This window comes from Stegastes partitus, unplaced genomic scaffold (assembly GCF_000690725.1).
Source record: "Stegastes partitus isolate 25-593 unplaced genomic scaffold, Stegastes_partitus-1.0.2 Scaffold384, whole genome shotgun sequence".
In the NCBI taxonomy this organism is placed as follows: domain Eukaryota; kingdom Metazoa; phylum Chordata; class Actinopteri; family Pomacentridae; genus Stegastes; species Stegastes partitus.
In genome coordinates, this window is record NW_007578115.1 from 354,624 (window position 1) to 371,193 (window position 16,570).

Consider the following 16,570-nt stretch of genomic DNA (forward strand, 5'->3'; position numbering starts at 1 on the left):
ATATCCTGTATAGCCAAATGACAGTGGCAAATTTGAGCTAATGAGTGATTTATTAACTAATGTGAGCCAAATCTACAAAGCCTAATCCTACAATATGTTGTAGAATTACCTGCTGAGAACAGTGGCATTATACAATGTCAGCTAACAGCCTTTTCCTCATCCACACTTCTTCCATTTATGGGGTTGAATCCCCAATTCTTTCTCTCTTAATATTTCTCAGATGGTGTCTATCTGTCAGGCACATGCATGGGTCAGGAAAACATGGTCAAAAATGACACCCCATTCATTCCTATGAAAGCTGTACACTGGCTGCATATACTGATAAAAGACTTGATAACAGACTTACAGTATCTGGGCACATGGAGCTTGGACACTTGAGTCTCTCTCAAGCTCACTGTACACATGAAAGGAAAGAAATGGTGTGATCATTGGGTTTTTCTAGATTATTAGGACCAAATGTATAGCAGTGTAATACTACAAAGATGTATTCTGGGGGAGGTTTAAGGTTTGGAAAATTGTATTCACAGTTTTAGAGCCTCTGCTTTCTAGATTATCGTACATGGGCCAGTGTGCATCAGGTGACTCTGCAGGAATTTGCAATAACGAGTGTAGCAACTACGTCAAACTAGCTCCACAGGCTAGCCCCTTTAGCTGGAGACTTCAGTCAGATGAACAATGTACTGAAATGTACACTGTTGCTGTTACAGGCAGAATAGTTAGAGATACATTCTCCTCTAGTCACGAGACAGAACTCCATCACTTTATACTTGGGGTTCTTTAAGGCATCTTAAAGATAGTTGCCAAACTACATGGGTTCCCCTTGACTTGCAGTAGGAAGCAGCAGGCTGCTAGAGTCAGTAGCAGAATAGAGACAGACTCATTGGTGTCAATTTTGGGAAGGCTGAAAGGTCTCTGGAAGAATCGATATAAATCTGTCAGACACGCAGGGCAAGTCCCACCACCCACCCTGGGAGTGGAGCATTACGGCCAGTAGCCACTGTGGCGCCTCGGGCAGAAACTCCCTGTCATGCACAGTGAAGACAGAAAAAGATGATGAGGCTCTCACAGAGTGTGGGAGAGGAGGAAGCAGAGAGTCAAAATACTGGAATGATAGTGAGACAAATAGGAGATTGTAAACAGAAATTAAGAGGAGGGAGACGAGGGGTGAAGTCTCGCTTAGCATTGATTATACTCGTGGTTGGTTTCACGCGAAGCAGCAGTTTGTCTCAATGAAGCGACATGTGTAAGGTGAGACGGCAGGCCTGTTGTCACGGTGGGCCTCACAATTCCTGGTGGAGACGTTTCATGTTTGGCCTTCAAAGCTGCTGTTTCTGCCAATTCAGTGACATGATACTTAGAAAACAATAGGAACCAATTTGTACTCATACTGACTGGAGAAAAACAACAGCAGTATGTATGGACTAGAGCTGATACAAGTCATTGATTGGTGCAAGGAAAAGTTCAGTAACAGTAGAAAGTCCCTGTGATAGTAAAATTAAGGAGGTGGATGTTTAATAGTTATTATCTGCCAGATTTGTTATTATTTCATGAATTAATAATTGGGTCAAAAATAATATTATGGGCACTACAGTCTTGCAGAATCCAAAGTAAACAACAGTTCAAGGACATTTAAATTACCCTCCCACTAACAGGTGAAGTGCATATAATTGATCGTCTCATTTCAATACAGTCTTCTGCTGGCAGACCTCGGGTTCTGGTATTCGTGTGAATGTTACTTTGACATTCTGTAGACCAAGCATTTAACACAGAATACAAGACAAAATTACATCATCTGATGAAACTCGTATACTATTCTACTGGAAAATAATGTTGAGATAATTGATACTAATTTACTGGTTTTCTATACAAAGAGTAAACTGAATTTTAAAGTGATATTATTCTTGCATACCAATGATACAACTATAAAATATGAGCATTTATCTTATAGCTATGTGGAGGTTTCTGGCTCTCACTGCAGAAACAGCAGGCTTCATGAGTATCTAATAAGAGGAAGTGTGTTCCACTTATTAAATATGAATATACTATTTCTATCATACACAATTTATGAGCTCTCCTCTGCATATTATGAACACATACCATAGCTCTTGAGAGTACAGCACTTTCAATAATATTTAGTTTTCATAGACTGATCCTTTTTCACTGTTTGTTCTAGAACCAAAAGGTTCATAATATTTTGTTTGCTCAACTGTTCTTACTTCTCCCCACGCTGGCTGACTTTATTTGGACTTCACAGGGCAAGCACAGCCTCTAGTGGATCATTGTCCTCATAACAACAGACCTGACAACCTTAAAAAAGCAGACGAATGGACTTTTAAGGAAATCCCAAAGGAATAAAAAGCTTTGAGTTGATTTCCAGGACATCAGGAAACAGGAGCTGAAACAGATGACGATTATGTTCCACATCTGAGGTCAGTGTGCAGATTCCAGGATGATCTTTTAATCAAAGCGTGGATTAGCCTCTTCTCTCTTCAGTAGCTGATGGTTGAGTCTAAATAAAGCTGAGATGACAGCATCTCTCCAGTGATGGTCTTGGTCCAGCGGCAGCAAACTGGGTCTGAGTTGAAGCCAGTGAGTCAGAGCGTGGGTGGGGGACCTCTGGGAAGCCCCATTCTGCTCCATGTTCACAGCTTGGAGCTTTTCATTTAAATCATGCCCTCTTTTCCTCCCTTCTACAAATAGGATGTGACTTGGAGCAAAACCTTTTTAGTGTTCGCCTCTCTGCTGTCATTTATCCCTATCTCAAAACTGGAAACACTTTATTAGGGAGTGAAATCTCACCATGTGGGACCTGATCTCTGGTCTTTTAGGGTGGAGCACGGGAGGAAACCTGCAGGGGTCATTTGTTCTGTGTCTTGTTTCCCTTCTGTCTCAATTCACAGAATTCCTCACCAGTCTTGCGTATAACACTGCGGTCGGAAAATCAGCCTCCCTGTAGAGATTTTAACAGCTGCATGTTGTTTGCCTGTCAACACGGAAAGCAAAAAAAGTCTCTTGTGCCTCTTGTGCATATTACTTTTCAGCTTTGTATATACACACTTACAACACATGGAACTATAAAATCCAACATTTAAATGACCATTTTGCAAACTATAAGATGGTTGTAAAGACTTTGAGGTGAATAAATCACAATGAAATAGTTCCTCTGCCTACAGATTTTTTTTCATCCCCGATTGAAAGACTCCGATTTGCCATTTTCACTCTGATGGCTTAACTATTTTATCACGGACTATCTCTCTTCATGGGGAGGCTGGTCTCCTGCTGACTGCTGCCCTGGGCTCTAAGCCGGTACATTGGGCCGGAGATTTGAGTGGCTGGGTGACCTCAGACAGAAGGAATGTTTTGTCTGGATGTCCACAGCAGGGCTACCAGTCTGATGTAGATGGAGCAGAGGGGCTGCGAGCTACCGAGCTGAGAGCCAGCAGGACTATGAAACACTCTTAGGTGAAGAGTTTCAGCAATTAGGTTAAGTACAGCAGTTTTGTACAGAACTACAATAGATCACAGAAAAAAGAAACTGGCAAAATGATACAATTGGAAATATGGCATTGCTGGTTCTTTACTTTTCAACAACTTGTACATTTACTATTTTGTGTCCACACAGTCGCTCCTGCTTTTGTGGCCAAGAAACACAAGCCATGCAAGTGTTTGTTTATTCTGATCATTGGAGAATGTTCAACTGCATTGCTACAGGGCAGCTAAAATGGGTAGTTATGTAGCGTGTCAGTTTATGGTAGCTCATTCTTCAAGGTGTAGCTACTTTTTTTTTTAATCTGTTGCCATAGCATGGAAAAACACAAATCAAGGAAAAGTCCTATTTATATCCAAGCCTTGGCATCACTATAGCAAGTGCTTTTCAGATCATTTAACAGTGTCTAAAACCACATTTCTGACAGCAGAACTGGAACATGACACCTTTTGGAATTTTGATTGGACAGGTGTCCAGTGGTGTAAAGTGTGTATGCTGGATTTGAACTTTTACCCATGAGTTCTCTTTTTTTCCAGTCTTCCCACAACTGCTTCCATCACTTTTTTTTTGTGTAGATCTGAGAGAAAGGGCATGAATGCTTTTGATTGTACAAAATTCTGCACAGTATTCCAGTTTAAAAATAATTTTAAAAAATCATGGAAGACATTGCGATTGCACTATGAAGCAGGTATAGATGTAGTTGGAACATAAGGATCTAATGCCAAACTTAAAGCCACCACAAATGGTGTCACGGAACCAATAGGTAAGCCAACAATGACCAGTAGGTGTGATGGGGTTGATTTTAGTTTTTAACAAACAAGCGTCAACACCGGTTTCATTATCAGTAGACCTCCAATGCATGACACAGTTAGTCAGCAACCTAATGACAGCTAACATTTATGATTTGTATTATTTGAATAGTTATTTTATTACTCCTGATTGGTATGTTGACTACAGTTGTCCAAATGTTTTTCATTTTCTGGTACTGTGGTTTCTTAAGCCTGGCTAAACTTTTTTCCAGATACATAGAGAACGTCATATCAGATAGCACACATTCAGTTCTATTTCTCCAACTGCTGAAAAAGGCAATAAAATGAAGGACAGGCAGATTTTGAGCAGGAGACGTAATCTAGCTGGCATGCCTTGCGATGATAAACTCATCACAGACTTTGACTGTCAGTGAGAGGATGAGAAAAGATTCCCTTAGCAGGCCTTAACAAATAAACCCCAGCAATTTACAGGCTGCCCGTCGGCTAATAAACCCTTGTGTAGGTTGGCAGGATCCTGCTATAAGTCTGTGCCGGACTTACAAACTGTTCAGAAGCAAATAACTCCAGCTCAGACAGAGCTAGCATGACAAAAGCCCCGCTCCTCATAACTCTCATTCCTCCCAAGACCCAGTTATGAAACACTGCTAGTGGCTGAAAGATTCATCCCTGTGACCTTGGCCAGCTGAAGAGTTGGTGTTTGACATTGTAGGCTGTGTTTGTTGCAGTATGTAACTGTATGAGCAGCTGCAGGCCCATGGTTTGTTTTACATCTCTGTAAAACATTTAAAAAGGATACCAGAGGAAAATGTCTGCACTATTTAAATGTCAAAGGTAAAGTCATTCAAGGATTTAGGTCAACTATACACTTACACTCAACTTGTCAACTTACACTCTGAACATTGTGGCCATGTTAGATGTAGAAATGGCTTGTTTAGTTTACGCCAAAGCTGGGTATTTCTTTAGATAATTACAGTATTTCTGAATCTGATATGACCAACATCTGCCACCAAGCCTCTCCGTTGCTTTACATCAGATGCAGCTTACTCACAGCCCGGTGTCAGGCTTCTATTCTTTTCACTCCAGCTGCAGAATGTACGCTTGCAATTAGAATCATTATCTGTGATTGACTTTCCAGCTGCAGGCCATGTGTTATTGTGTGGCAAATCTGTTGCAGCACAACACAATCAGTTAACTGCTAAGCAAATAAACATAAGTCATGCTGAGAACTAAAACACACACACATATTGCTCATTTCCTGATTCGATAAGGGGGCAATTTTCTCCGTTTCAGATGCTTACCAAGATTTGTATTCTGACTAAACACTTGTGGTAGTTAAGTGTACTAGCTTTAGATGCAAATAGCATAACGTAGAGAGTTACAGTAGTGTGTCATACCCTTTAAGGAAGAGATTGCTTATCTGCTTTTGTGTTGACAGAATAAGAGACTGCTAGTTTGTTTAGTCTGTAGGACAAATGTGCAGCCATTTTTAACCTCTGCTTAGCTTTCCTTAGCGCAAAGAATAAAAATAGAGGAAAACAGCTGGTCTGGTGCCAACAACCACCTATATAGAACCAACAAAATCATTTTTATACAGTTTAAACAAGTAAATGTATAAATTTTTGAGATGTATAAAGTGGTTATCGGTGAATTTGACTATTTGTCGATAAATACTGGCTAGCCACATCCCGCAGCTCCGGAACTGCATGTGGCTCTTTCATACCTTTACTGTGGCTCCTTGTGGCTTTGGAAAATGAATAATGAGTGTTTAATTTAAATTTATTTTATTTTAGTTCGTTAGTTTTTAAAATGTAATTCTAAATTTGAAGATTATGGTGATCTTGTAAGATCAAAATAAAATGTTTAATGTTTAAATGTTTACTTTTTTGTTGTTCAAAATATGCGTTACAACCGCCGATGTGGGACACCCGCCGACACGCGCAGTGTTGCCAACTTGGTGACTTTCTCGCTAAATCTGGAGACTTTTTTTTGGTCAAAAGCGACTAGCGACAAATCTAGCGACTCTTTCTGGTGTTACTGGAGACTTTTCTGATGTTTTGGAGACTCTGACGTGAAAACACCTACCGTTCTGCCGTTACTGTCCTCAGTGAGCAGCGGTGCTTCCATGAGCTCCTCCCTGTCCCAAAGCGCTCACACGCGGTCAGGAGTCTGGTCAGCAGTCCCAGCTGCAGTCAGCAGGCCAACCGGACGTCATTTTTACTTTGCTACAGGTGGATAATTTAAGTTTGGCTTTTTTTTCCCATAAATACGAGGAGGACTCAAATAGATATTGAGTATTTGATTTGAAGTAACCGTCAACCCAGTGTCTTTTTTTTCGGACTTCAAAATGTTTTTGTTGCATGCAGAAATAAATTTTCTTTTCTCTGTAGCAGTTCATTGATTTCATAAATGCAACACTCTATAGTTTTTTTATACATAGCATAAAAAGAAAAAAACAATATATGCAGTGTTATCTTCATTTTAGATGTCAAAAGGGTTTTGTGGCTCCCGGTGTTTTCGTTTTTGTGGGAAACGGGTCTAAATGGCTCTTTGAGTGTTTAAGGTTGCCGACTCCTGGGCTTGCTTCTTCCCCATTCCCCACCCTTTATGCTGAGCTAAGCTAACTGGCTGCTAGCTGTATCGTTGTGGATGGATATGAGAGATGTTTCAATCGGTCTTGACAACAAAGTGAACAAGGATATTTCCTTGTTAATTGCACAGTTATGCTCACCAAATATAAATACTATAATTTTTATTTATCTTTTTGTTTTTAGTTAGCTCTCCAACCAATATTTAAGGTATAATTATGTAATATTTTAGCATCAAGATGTCTGAAAACAACATTTGGTTGCCTGTCAATGGTATCATGCCCCCTTTACTCTCTGTATTTTTATTCTGTTACTCTGTTGATAATGATTCTTTTTGTAAGGTTGGTTCGACAGTGGATAACCAGATAAACGGATGATGAATAACATCAGCTACAGTAGCTGTATAAGTAGTTGACTCATTTTGTGATATGTTAACAAATAACATAATGTTAGCTAACAGCTGTTTAATCAGACTAAAATGACACTGGGTAAATTTATGTGACAAAATGTAATGTTTATTTGTACATACATATTTTTCTTGACAATAATGTTGAACTCCCATGACCACATGCTACCTCGCCACACATTCAAATTACATCTTTTGTTAGTGTTTAAATTGAGAGACCCGTGGTAGCAGAAATTATGTTCTACATGTTTAACTGTCTAATTTATCATTTGTCTTTAGAGAAAAATCTTAATTGTATCTTAGTTTTAGTGATGTAGTTATTATGCTAAGCAGAAACTGAAGATATCTCGATTAGTTTTCAAGGTTCAAGGGTATTTTATTGGTCACAGTTGATAGGCCTTTATAATGCCTGGAGTCATAGCTGTTTTGTAGCTGCTTCTTGTTTAATTTTGAACTGAAATGAAGATTAATTTAGTTCCTGGATAACTTAATTTTTAATTAAGTGTTGCTTATTAGTTTTTTTGTAATTCTTTTTTTTTTTTGCTCCATTCCTGCATATTTCACATTGTCAATCATGCTCTTTTTTTTTTTTTTTTTTTTTAAATCAGTGATCAAAATTACGTAATTTTTTGTTGTTGGTGAAACAGTGCCCACATAATGCATAATTTAGCAGTTTCTGTTTACCTGAGAGACAAAAAGAAGAAGCCAATTCACGGTGATCAGTGGATGTACTAAATGAAGTACTTTTAGGGTCTGTTGTTAATCACTAATTCCCATTAAACATCCTTTTGTTGCATTGTCTGGCTGTCGCGAATGGAACATGTCACAATGACAAGAGTCGGGCATGGAAAGAGTTGGACGGGCACAGGTCCAGAGGGCTACCGATGTCAGCCAAAGCAAGCAGTCGCAACACTTATCGCACAAAAAACACACAGCTGGGTCCATCTGTAAATTCATACATAGTGACTGTGTGTGGGTCTTTTTTTGTTGTAAGCCTTGTATATAAAACAAATACTGAAGAAGTAATCAGACATGGCTGCCACAACCACTTCCAAGAGCTGTACACTTCAAAACACACACTCATTTATATACACACATGATTGAATTCTCCTTGACAGAGCCGAACAGCAAGACTTCCATTTTCCCTCGCTGCCAAAAATGTGTCAGTCATTTCCTCCAGACGTCCCTTATTATGTACAAGAGGCCATACAAGAGCTGAATCAAATAATAGCTCTGCAACAAGGCAGCCTGCTGTCTGAGCTGAAATGGAGGCTAACCGATTATTAGTGGACGGATTGATTTGCCATCATTTATTGTGTTCAGTATTAATTTTGTACCCTTTAATCCATTTCCTGTGGCTTTAACTGCAGCCTGTGCCAGTTGTTCCGAGCAGGGCTTCCTTTGTGAGGCTTGATCAGAGGTTGATGTAAAAGCTTACAGCCCAGATAGCAATTACAAGGAATAATCGTAGTTCTGAATTTATTCACATGAAGCACGGATTGTTTAAGGACAGAGCCAAGTTTGTCTGTCATCAGTGCCACTCTGACATCAAAAGCTTTTCAGCAGACTTTAGGAGATAATTAATGTCTTGAGTACTGTACATTTGGCTCTTGTAACTGCAGTAGACGTGCGATTTGGAACACAGATAAAAAAGGTTTGTGTTCCAGAGACTTTCCTCTGAGAATGTCTTTTGTTGCTTCATGTAATTCTACATTTTATCACTGAGAACAAGATATTCGGCAGTCTCTAGGAAAAGACGTTACTATTAGCCTGAGATGTATTGCATATTCCCTGTGACCACAGTTGGAGGAAACACTGCCCACTTTATTGCATTTTTAGCATGCCTGCAGATATGGAATTGTACAATCCCTTACGAGTCTCCTTCCTTTTGCTTGTTGTATCACGGTAGACAAACAACTTCAGTTTACATGGACAAGAGAGCCACTTTAGGAGTTTTATTTGCGCTTTATTGACCAAGCATGTGGGAAATTCCATATCTTTAAGTTTCTGGTCTTACTGAAAGATGACAGTTTTCTCATTTTTAACAGTTTCTTATATATTTTGTCTCCAGCTATAATGCTGTATGTTACTGTAGTACTAGTTTTTGTCACGGAAAGACACAGGTAGATGTACAAATAGTGCCAGGCTAGTTTGCTTTGGAATTAGAGAGAAAGTTGTTCTTGTGTTTGTGGTTGGTTTGTAAGCAGGAAGCTCATCCTGGGAATTGCTGCATGGATCTGGGTGTGGTGCTGGGATTCTGTTTCTCTGCATTGGCACACACATGTACGTATGGGCACCTTTTACGAGGACAACATCATCCTTTTTCCTCGAACTTGCTCCCACCTTCTGCTCTCTGTATCTGTTAACAAACCTCCTTCCTAACGTCACCCTTGCAGAGTAGGGTGATTGATAGATAATCTACGCTGCATCCTGGCTGTTTTGTGGAGAAGCAGTTTGCTGACTTGGTGATTGACTTACTTTGCAGTGTAGCAAATGACTGAAACGCCAGTTTTAGGTGAAACAGGAGGTGGAGGAAGGAGAGGCGGGTCCATGGGAGGAGCTTTGCACTGTGCGCACAGATGCCTGCACACACTGAATGTTTGTCTGTATGTGTGACTGTCAACGAGTGTGTGCGTGTGTGTGCACATGGTGTGTCACAGGAACCAAAACACAGGAGAGTCCCAGCCAGCAGACCTGCAGTGGCAGACAGAGGAGGAAAGTGATCAAAGAGAGGCAAAAAGACTCAGCACGACTCAAACTTCTGACACAGGAATCCGCTCAGACAAGGCATCAGTTCTGTCATCATTTGAGGGGAAGAAGGCCAAACTTTTGAATCTTCATCAGCATTCGTTATCATCGAAAGCCAAAAAGTGACAATGGACAGCCCCAGGTCTATCCAGAATGAGATTACTTCTCTTAAAGGTATTTTATATCGTGCTTTTTATTGAAATTGGCAGCGAAGAATGAAGGGGACATTTTATTGTGTTATTGTGTCTCTATAGGAAGGGAGGGGTGTCCGGCACAGGCATTGTTTGAAAAGCAGTGGAAGCTCAGAATATCCACCAGCTCAGACAGCTTTAACTCAGCGTTCATGGCTCTATTTTAGAATTTAGTTAGAAAAATGTAGAGATGCACGTGTTGAATTGGTGCTCTAGATTTCTGTCTACGACTGTTGACACAGAAAAGTGTGTCACTGTGTGCCAGCCTGGGTAAACAGACAAATAATGAAGGGGTAAAGTGTGTTGGTAATTTGATTGATGCACACAAGCATCTTGCATTTGCAATGCAAAGCTGCCTTGCAAAGTCAGACCATCACCTTACCTTTTACCTCCTCTAAAATTGGTGGGGAAATGGTGCTTAATGAATGTGCAGCCTGTATTTTTACCCATCAGTTAAAGGTGATTAAAGCTGCAGCACCAAGCCACTTTTGCATTAATTTTTTATTGCGTGAGTATTCCTTTGATCACACTAGATATTCCTGTAGTCTTTTCAACATGTGATCTGCCAAGTTTCACCTTTCAGAACCAGTTATGCGCACGTGCTTCTTGTAGTTTCTGCTGTCAGTAATTGATGGGTGACGTAGCTCAAACAGGAGAATGTTAAGAATCGGGTTTGTATTGGAAACTATGAATGACAGTTTGCTCTCTTGCCCTGATAATAACCACTAAGGAAGACCAGGAAATAAAAGATAATTTTAGATTTGCTAGAAAGCACTGTTTTGGTCGGCTGTCGTAAGTGTAACCTGAAATATAGGCGTGTCTCTTGTCTGTCTTTAAATAAGTATGTATATAAATGTCTAGATTACATATGCCGGAAAGTACCTGTCAGATGGAGAAAACAAGTCACATCCTGTTTATTTGTAGTCGTCAGTATACAGCTTTATAGACTCCATAGCAACAATTTACAACGCAGCTGAAGGAAGCATGAAAATATTTTTTAAAAACCCTTAGGCAACTAAGGCAAAAGACCACTGGAATGTAATTTCATCCGAAACAATACAAATAGGGCATCTGTGCAAAAGGGGGTGGCAAATATGAAAAATACACAAAACACATTTAGCATTCAGATTAAATACAAAATGCAGCATTGTAGCATTGATTGATTTAAAAAAATGCCTATAAATATTATTATTACAGAAATTTCTATGTTCGCAAATATATGTATAAAAGGCAACTTTTCTTCATTACATCACAATAAATGGAACATATTTTGTTTTAGGACTGTTGGTGTAACAAGACTTGTCAGTTGTTGTTGAGGATTATTGTGATGGACATTTTTAATATTTTTTATAAAGCAAAAAAAATTTAAAAAATCAGGTTAATTGAGAAAGAATAGAAAAGAAATCTGTGTTTGCATCCCTGTATACTTGAAATAATATCTAAAAGTCCAAAGCAAGAGGTAATGTGATCTGATGGAGCTGTGATGCCACTCCCCAGCTCTGCAGGGTGGGGTAGGGGTGGTGGGAACTGTCAGAGATGAATAATGGTGGTGGGCCGAGGTGGTAACATTGATTTTCTGCTGATAAACGAGTGCCATCCTGGCTTAAAAAAAAATCAAACAAAACTGACCTCGAAAGCAGTCACCCACTTTTGGATTAAGCAAACTTCTGAGCTCTTGAAATCTTCAGTGTCCCAGGATAAATCTTTATGCAATTACAGTTGTGTCACTGTCTGGGTCCTTCTGCAGACGCTGAGTGTGAGTCTTCACACGGCCACACTAATAGGAAACCGTTTATTGGATCTCACTACGGTGCAAAAGTTGGGCAGGGACCTCTAGAGAATGATGTAGAGAGCACCTCGGTGTGTGAAATCTATTTATCAGAGTTTTTTTTTAACTGCAGCATTCAGATACCTCATGAGGTCACGTTGCTGTAAAGAAAAACAGGCCTGTTCATGTTTGGTATCAGAGGGCAAAATGAGGCTGTGATTCCAGGAAAGCTGTCAGATGTAAAGGGGGTGTAATTGATGTGGTCTCTCCTGAAGTCTCTCTCTCTTCCTCTCTCCCCCTCCTCCTCTCTCCGTCTCCATCTCACCCCTGGATCGATTTCAGTCTCGGTTGCACTTCCTGAGGGAAGATCTGCTGTCCTATAAAATCCCCTGTTTTACCTCATGACAGATAACCACAGACGGCTCGTGTGTGCATTAGTGTGATAGCCATTGCATCCTGCTGTTAACCTGCACCTCCACTATGATACATATCGTTTAGCATCTTGTCTGCTCTGTTGTGAGTGTGTATTTGTTTCCTGAAAAGTTCAGATCTTGCAAGCGTAGGTGATTAATTAAATTCAATATGTGTTTGTGTGACCTTCAAAGTTTAAGGGGACTCTGTATTTAAAGGCTTTATTTAATCCCGGTGTATAAGGGAGATTAATAGTTCTGTGTTACGGGGTTATATCATAGCTTTAGATACAAACTGGAGACCAAAGAGCTACTTGCTTGTTCTTCTGCAAGTTTCCAGTGTCAGAGGAGATCACTGATGGTGAAGACAACATTAAGTAAATTGAGGAAAGACTTGATGCTGCACATGGTTTCAGTAGCAAACAATTACATAATTAATCTGCACTACTAAACTCTCTGCTTACTGGGTTTGCTGCTGTCAATCACAGTAAAGAACGCAAACAAGGTGACTGCATAGCTATAGTCTGCTATTCAGTAATGAGAAAAAACAAATGAGAAGTTACCGCGGTGTAACTCCAAGTCTGTAGGTTCATGTGTGGCTCACAGCCGTACTTCATCAAAATGAGCAAAAAAAAGAGTTACTGTAGGAAATGTAATTAAAATATGATATGGCCTAATTGTGTACATTTGTTTCGTGTTGCCATGGTATAATATCTGATGCTGAATTGGAATTCAGCAACTGTGCAGTTGGTATTCATAGCAGCACTGCTGTTACTGCCCTGGTTTATGTGTAAATCTAAAGCAACAAGCCAGTGACACTGCTGATGGAGGCAGTGCAGCACCTACGCTTTCCTAGACTAAGCATACCACACACCAGGCTTCAAAAAGCAAGCATGTTTTGTATTTTTAGTAGTAGTCCATGCAATCTTAGTAATTGTAAAGCTTTATGTATGTAGATCTTTTCACACAAAATGACAACATGTTTCAATAGGATAACTTTTAGGTAAAAAATGATGACATTAGAATGAAAATTGTACCCGATGGACTTTAAGAAATGCATTGCTTTAACGATCCCTGCTATGCTCAATGTCTGACAGCAAAATACAATTAAATAACCACTCAAACATCCATGCATACATGGAAGGCTTTACTCAGGCCTTCCTTAAATGTGATTATTGCTGATGAATAAGGAAAACATAAATGCATGTATTGTTCTTTAGTCAATTGAGACATGCACCACAGTGGAGTGAGAAATAGGGTGAGGTCCTTAAGTGCTCTCTTATCCCCGTCTCCTCCATTGTCTGAAAGAAATTTTTATTACTCAGGAAATGTTTGTTGGGATGTAAATGTGTAATTCATTCCAGCCTGTTTGAGAAAAGAGGAGATTTTCCCATTTTTTATTTTTAAACCCGTAGGCCTGCTATAGCAAAGCAGTGTAAGCTGGTGGTAGTTGTACAGAGATACAATATTACCTTTAATACAAGATGTGTCAGAAAGGTTCCAGGACTGGTGTCACAAAAGATATATTTCAAACCCAAACTACAAACTATGAGTTTTTCCCTTCTGACGATCAACCAGCACGTCTACAAAGAGATCCTGTGGCGTTTGCTTTGTTCAGTGCGCGAGAAGAGGCGAGGGTTGTGGCAGGACAAGTCGTGGCTACTTCACCATGACAACGCACCTGCTCACAATACCTTGAGCATCCGACAGTTCCTGGTTGAGAAGAATATTGCCGTACTGGAGCAACCTCCCTACTCACCCCACCTGGTTCCGTGGGATTGGAAAAAGGGGTCATGAAGGGGACCTGTTTTGAAGCCGTGGACGACATCAAGATTGCTGTGACGACGGAGCTGCAGAGGATCCCGGAAGAATCCTTCCAGGAGTTCATGGTGGCGTGGCAGAGAAGGCTGGGAAAGTGTGTTAGACTCCAGGGGGATTACTTGGAAGGGGAAAACTTGTAGTTTGGATTTGAAATATGTCTTTTGTGACACCAGTCCTGAAACTTTTCTGACTTGTATGCTCTTGTTTTAAGTAACAAACTGACAATAATAGCATGAGCTCACTGAAAACACCCCCTTTATCTCACTTTGTTCATTGTCAAAGGAAATATAATCTTAATATTGTGAGTCCCTACACTCAGACATGTCAACCACAAACACACAATCAGAGAATCAGAGGGAATTCCCTGACTTGTTTGCATGTATTCTGGGAATTACTACTCAAAAAAAACCCATTTCCTTATTTCTGTGCCCCTGCCAAAGAATTTCTGCCACTGACCCTCTTGATGGACGACATCCCCTCTACCATAGATTCAGTTTCTGTCTGTCGTACTTGGCTCTACCTGTTTCCTGACCAGAAAAGCTGGTGGCAAAGGTGACATTCTGCACTGTTCGTCATGTCTGCTGTGAGGTGAGGTCAACGAAGGCAAAGGTGCAAGTAGGTTCAAGTAGGCTTCCACTTCACGGTACAAAGGACAGAACAGAATTGCGTTGGGAGATTTTCCAGCTTTCCTTTTGTTGTTTCCACCAGTCCTCAGAGAGAGAGGCTGCCTTTGTTCCTCTGGATTTGTCACACCATCCTGGCATGTCCACTGATGTTTTTTTGGATTTAATGCCACTTTGCAGTACAAATAGGAAAGATGTGGAGCATTTTGGAGGGAATGCTGCGCACAGGGTGTCATCAGCTGTGTTTGGGGATATCATTTTCCTGTAATCACATGTTGTAGTGTCAGCGTTTACACATCTGAACATCCTTTGAAGAACCTCACTGCGCTTTCAGATGCATGACGAGTGGTAGCAGCAACAAACTGGCTGGTTACATTGTGATTACAGAGAACGCTGTTTGCGTTCAGGATAGTTTCAGGCCTGCGTTTGCTGCCAGACATGAGGAGGCGCCACAGCATGGGATAATGATGAATGCATTCTCATTTGACAACAGAGTGAGAGCTAGTACATCCTCTGAGTTTGCTTACCTTGCAATACGGCACTTTATGGTGGAATGAGAAGTGCGTGTATGTGTGAAAGATGTGCACAATGATGGTGCTTGTCTCATGGACACACACCTGCTTCTGGGCCTGTGTGTTTGTGAGCATGTTTATGATGTGAACCATGCAGTGTCACTTTCCATCTAGTCACAAGTAGCTCCTGGTTCTGTTTTTTTTTTTCCCTCATGAACGAGATCCTAAAGGCGAGTATTGCAACTGAATGTTTGATTTTCACACAACTGAGAGATGAATGCAGGGTTTTCCCACCTATAAAAAAGCTGAGATGCACCACTGAAGTGTTTTTGCTGACCGCATTTAGGTGACATCAGAATGAAAGTAACACCAGTGGATAGAAACAAAACAAAACACAGCAACCAAGAAACTCTTACCACTTTTACTCATGAACATTGGTGATATGTTTAGTCTTCCTACATGTACAAATTAAGGTCATCCACAAATATTTTTGTCAAATCTCATTCAGTGAAATGACTTTGGCTGTTATAAATATGGTAAGGATAGTGGTTGAAAACAATGCTAAAGAAATTCCAATAACTCTCCTTTGACTAATTTTAAATCCCCCAACACCTAAACCTTCCGCAGAGCTGCAAAAAAAGACAACAGTTGGTTGTCATAGTCATAGTGATGCATGTAAGAAAATTGTAATTGTATAGAGCTACGTGACTTCAACAAGGGCTAAATCCTTCTGAGTTGGATCATATCTGAAAGAGTCAGGGTTGTGGGATGTTCTTTCTCAGCACTGGTGGATATCTGTCGACACTGGTCTGACAGCATGATGGACCGATGTGCTAGAACATCTGATCGCAGTTGACTCCAACTTTCAGCACTTAAAGGATCTGTTGCTAATGTCTTGGTAACAGATCCAACAGGGCAGCTTCAGATGTTTTTGGAGTCCATGCCTTGACAAATAGAAGCTTCCTAGCAGCACACAAATCAGCATATTGGACAGGGATGGACATAACGGCTCATTATATGTTGGCAGAACAGCATCTTCATACATGGCACTATACAGCATTCCAATAAATCTCAGTTATTGGCACAAGACTGCAGGTTAGAGGACTGGCGATACTGCCAATTGGCTCATAGGTTTTAAGAAACATCGGTAAGCTAATGGAATGCATAATTTTTTTAGGTCTGTTTAAGTCTGCTGCAAATTTTTAAGTACTTCTTTAGCAACACTTCAAAAGACATTTCCCAGACACTG

The 16,570-nt window shown here is 40.3% G+C and overlaps 1 protein-coding gene across 4 annotated transcripts in view; it reads left to right on the top strand.

Moving 5' to 3' along the window:
- LOC103359623 (plectin-like) overlaps window positions 1–16,570 on the top strand; it is a 118,497-nt gene that overhangs the window by 11,115 nt on the left and 90,812 nt on the right. For 2 of the 4 annotated variants that reach the window (XM_008285065.1, XM_008285066.1), the window contains exon 1: window positions 9,960–10,170. The exons of the other annotated variants lie outside the window; for them this stretch is intronic. In XM_008285065.1, the coding sequence (XP_008283287.1) occupies window positions 10,125–10,170 (46 nt within the window). In that variant the 5' untranslated portion in view covers window positions 9,960–10,124. Of the gene's footprint in view, window positions 1–9,959; window positions 10,171–16,570 lie in introns of those variants that run through there. 4 annotated transcript variants of the gene reach the window in all.